The following is a 4,930-nucleotide window of genomic DNA, read 5'->3' as shown; positions in this document are numbered from 1 at the left end:
ACGCGCTATCTCAGAGTAAAATTTGTGGACAACGCTTGAACCATCTAAGGTACGCTGATGACATCGCATTGATAACCGATAAAAAAGAAGAAATATTTGAAATGATGAAAGAACTGGACGTAGAAGCTGTAAAGATAGGCCTTAATATGAATTACAGCAAGACCAAAATCATAACAAATACAGATGAAGACATCACAATGAGGATCGGACAAGATGAAATAGAACAAGTTAAGGATTATATATATCTGGGTCAAACTATAAAACTTAACAAAGAAAGCCAAACAGCGGAGATAAAAAGACGAGTTAGACTGGCATGGGCGGCATTTGGCAAACTAAGCTACATTCTTAAAAACAAAAGATATCCACAGCATCTTAAAACCAAAGTATACAATCAATGCGTACTCCCTGTTCTCACTTATGGTTCCCAAACGTGGACATTTACAAAAGCAATCATGGACAAAATCATAAAATCCCAAAGAGCAATGGAAAGACAAATGTTGCACATAAGACTAATGGATAAAAAGAGAAACGAGTGGATAAGAGAGAAAACAAAAGTGAGGGATGTTAGACAAGAAGTTGCAAAATTGAAATGGAGATTTGCCGGACACAATATAAGACAAAAAGAAGACCGATGGAACAAAATTCTTATAATTTAAATTTAGATTTAAAAGACGTTCTTGTTGGCAGCTTGAACCAGGTTTTAGTAATCATTAGCATTTTTGACAGAACTGAATAAGACGAGAGCCAGTAACATTTTTGCGGCCCAGTCCGACACTGTAGTGTTGATCCAACATTTTTGCTCCACTTCGTGTTCGTAAAATGATTCTAGTTTATCATCTGATTGGTCTGATTGGGGCAAAAACTAAATCAAGCTTTTAGAAATTTAACATTTGATTGCATTTCCGTTCATTGCGCCGGATTTCCTAGCTCAACTATCGTGGTAGTACTTTCTCATGCAAATGCTACAAATCACAGTATCTACAAATTTTTTTACAATAAAAACAACATTTTCTGTCTTTCAGGGACGCAAAGCAGTCTCTCTTTCTAATGAACAGGGTGTATCCACCACGTGACCTTCCTATTGGTCATTTAGGTCACGTGGTCGATAAACCCGGCCCATTAAAAAGAGATGCAGGCACTGCTTTGCGTCAGTTGTCTTTGTCGCACTGGGGAAACATGCCTGCATTGCAACAGTCAGTCTATATTTATTTGTATTATATGTCTATGCATCTTTTAAACAGGATGTAGCTAATAGTTGAATACTTTTATAGGAAATACAGTCGCTGAAAGCTGGAAGTACCATCTGAGCATCGTGGAATCTGACTTTGCCGCAGTCCAAGAGAAACTTAAGAACGAAATCAACGAACTCGAAGAAAAGTGCAACGCTCTCGTTAACGAAAACAATGAGCTAAGGAAAAATGCTGACGTCGAGATTAAAAATGAGGTCGATCGTATTTCTGCTCTTCAGCAACAGATCACTGACAGACAGCATTCGATTAATGACTTAAATAAACTTTTGGCCACCGAGCAGATGGAAAAAGCCGCATTGGCCCAGCAGGTAGGTGTGGTATAATCACTTTACAGTAATAACAAAACATTTTACAACTTATATTGAGTATTATGATACTAAGAGAATTTATTTATAGGTTTTAGAATTGGAAAAAACACAACAACTATTGGCTGACAAAGAAGTCGAATTCATAAGACTGAACTCTAAGTCAGAAGCAGTTCAACAGGAATTAGACGAGCAACACAAATTCTTCAAACAAGTAATAGCAATTCTCGAAGAAAATACCTCCTTCCCGCTACCTTCTGTCGAAAAAGAGATACTGGACGAATTACGTAGGCAGTTGAATCTCTCAAGTAACGCCAGCCAAGAGATAAATTCGCAATTCGAAAACCTAAATTCACAACTCCATAGTTATTACAGCGTTCTTCAAGAAAGAGACGCTGAAATCTTGAAGTTAAAGGAAGATCTAGCTCAGTTGCAAACTTACCAAGTAGTTGCCCAAGAGAAAGAAACGGAAATCTTGAGATTGAAGGAAGAAAGTGCACAATTACAGATATACTACAACACTATTCAAGATAAGGACCTTGAAATCCTAAGATTGCATAATCTTGTCAGTGATTTGCAAACACAAGTGAGTCAGATCACAGAGAAAGATGAAGAGATTATAAATCTCACTAAAAATGTTGAACATTTGAACGGACAATTTAAGCAATTGGATCAGAAAGAAGCAGAAATTGTTAGACTGCAAGCAGTTGTGGATGAATACAAGGAAACACTTACCAACAACGAAAGGGAACTTCAAAACTTACAAAAACAATTAACTGATACCAATCTAGTAATTGAAAATCAGAAACAACAAATACAAGACTTAAGTCAAGCCTATAATGCTCTTCAAAGCACTTTTGACGAAAGAAATCAGCAAATATCGATGTTAAACCAACAATTACAAGTGACTCAGAACAACAAAGAAGCTGAGAATCTTGAAAATGAGCTAACTCGCTATAAAGATGAGTGTTTGAAACTTCAACATTATCTAGATGAATGCCAGCAACAACTTTTTAACATCACTCAAGATCTGGCTACCAAAACTCACGAATACCAAACCGTTAGCCAACAATTGGCATATTCGCAACAAAATGCTGACTTACTCCAAGGCCAAATAAATGATCTGAATGGAACGTTGCACCAAAAAGAACAAGAGTATTTGGTGTCATTGGAAAACTTGAACAAGACTCGCTACAAAGAAATCGAAACGCATTACGAAGAACTTATGGCTGCTAAAGATTTGGATATACAAACTTTAAGAGCACAAGTGGCTGAATCAGTCTACAACGCAAGTGAGCAATCTACTCTCAAGGCTGAATTAGAAAATCAAGTAAAGAAATTAGAGGAACAGATTGTAGAACTTACTAATATTACAGGAGAGCAGCAATCTAAAATAAAAGAATTGGAAGAAAAGCTTTCTGAGCAGACATCTTTATCTGAAGAAGAAACTAAGCAACTGTCCGAAATGCGGGCTATCATAGAAGAGCAGGTAGTAAAGATAGAGGACCTGAAGAGGGAACTGTTCCAAAAGAGCAACGATTACGATAGTCTTATAGCTCAAATGGATATCAGTAGGAGCGCAATAACTCAACAACCAGTCGCTTCCACTTCGATCGAAGCACAATCGTCACAGAGACCGCCCCTTCCAGAAGAAGAACCTGAGCTAGTTAATCGTGCCGAGCTGGATATAGCTCTCTATATGTTACACCAAAGAGATGTGCGCTGCGAGGAGCTCACTGTGGAATTGACGCATCTGTTGGAAGAGCGAGATACGCTACAACTGAGACTATCTACTGCCATCCGAGAAAAGGAAGACTTGAGAAGGAAGAATGCAGGTGCTGGAGGTATGTATACTTTCTACACAGTTGTTAACGGGCGCCTTTTTGTAAAATAAATTTAAATCGTATTATATGGCAAGTAATATCTTATTTGAAAGTTCTTTTCTTATATATATATTCAGGGATTCTACAGTATTCACTGCCTTCTCTCGCTCTAACCGTTTCCATCTCTCTCTGTTGTCCCATTCTCCATCGTTTAGGCCTCTCTTACTCATGACGACGTCTATTCGTTCCTCCAGGATCTTCGGGGTCGTCCTCTTTTCCTCTTTGAAATTTCAAAAAATATCACTTTAATTTCATAAAAAGTGCATATTTACCTAATACAATTCTAGCAACTGTCAAATTTGTATCAAATTCTAGATAATATGTCAGGAAATACAATAATTATGTAAGGATTAAAAGACCCTGAGAAGAATAATAGTTAGGTTATGTCTAATAGTTAGGCAACCACCATAACACACACTAGTGTAGTATAAACATCCAAGTTCATATCATCATCATCAATAACATAGTTATTTTAATGGAACTGATATTTTTTAGCTACTGCAGACCCAACTACATCTACCAGTGATGAATCTGGATCCCTAAGAAGCAGAACATCAGAAATCTTCCTCGCAGCATCCGGTACTGAACTAGCTAGTGAACCAGCAGAACATTTAACTGTCAAACAAGATCTTGCTAGCAAGTAAGTCGATGTTGAAACAGTTAACTTTGTGAATATATTAGTTAACCCACTTCGTGACAAAATAACCATGCTTTTTATACTTCTAGGTTATCAGAACTGAAGCAGGTTGGTTATAGGAAAGATAAGACCTTTGTAGATGAACAAGAGCTTCGCCGGCTTCAACAAATGTCCATAATGCAACAGCATATTAAGGAAGCTTCCAAATTACCGCCAGAAGCAGCTGCCAAATTAGTTGATGCTAGCTATACACTTTGTAAGTTTTATTTTCCTAATAATAAATTAAATCTATCATATATACGTTACTTTCTACGTTTTTAAGTAATATTAATTTTGATTGTTGTTTTCAGCTCGAGACGTCCAAAGTCCTTCCAAGGTTCTCCTAAACTGGTTGTGGGGTAGAAGTACGCCAAGAGTGAATGACACATAACATTTGCACTGCATGAAACTGACTTTTTAATAAATATGTGCCTAAATATTTGTGTAAGGTACTAAGGGCTAGCTTGTGAGATTAGATGTATCAGTAACCTATGACAAAAGTTGTAAACTCAAAATTTGTTCCTGTATTTGTTGATATTTTTGTTCATTTATTTAAATTAATATATCAGGCACAGTATTGTATAAGCTGCTAAAATGTTGGCCCTAGACCTTTACTTAACTTAGTTAATGTAAAAATATGTTTTTAAGAAAATGTACTAGATGGAGTTTGTGTTGAATGATTGTCAAGGATGGAAAGAATAGATTTTTGTATAGTGTGATATATTGGGTTAAACTAAGTACCAATTTGTACAGTTTTATCATTTCAGAATGGCATTTATCAATTGTTGTTCCTTGTGAATAAATTTTTTACCAAAA

General features: G+C 36.4%; 1 protein-coding gene across 1 annotated transcript; it reads left to right on the top strand.

The window, feature by feature from the left end:
* Nucleotides 1-1,255: 1,255 nt before the first annotated feature.
* LOC140431691 (uncharacterized) lies at nucleotides 1,256-4,930 on the top strand (the record flags this gene model as incomplete). The annotated part of the gene is made up of 5 exons (XM_072519577.1): nucleotides 1,256-1,558; nucleotides 1,647-3,399; nucleotides 3,934-4,078; nucleotides 4,165-4,331; nucleotides 4,426-4,930. Coding segments are annotated over 5 exons (2,448 nt in total), but the record flags the coding sequence as incomplete, so codon positions are not given.

Source organism: Diabrotica undecimpunctata, unplaced genomic scaffold, assembly GCF_040954645.1.
Source record: "Diabrotica undecimpunctata isolate CICGRU unplaced genomic scaffold, icDiaUnde3 ctg00001707.1, whole genome shotgun sequence".
NCBI lineage: Eukaryota > Metazoa > Arthropoda > Insecta > Coleoptera > Chrysomelidae > Diabrotica > Diabrotica undecimpunctata.
This window is presented reverse-complemented; position numbering and strand designations above follow the sequence as displayed.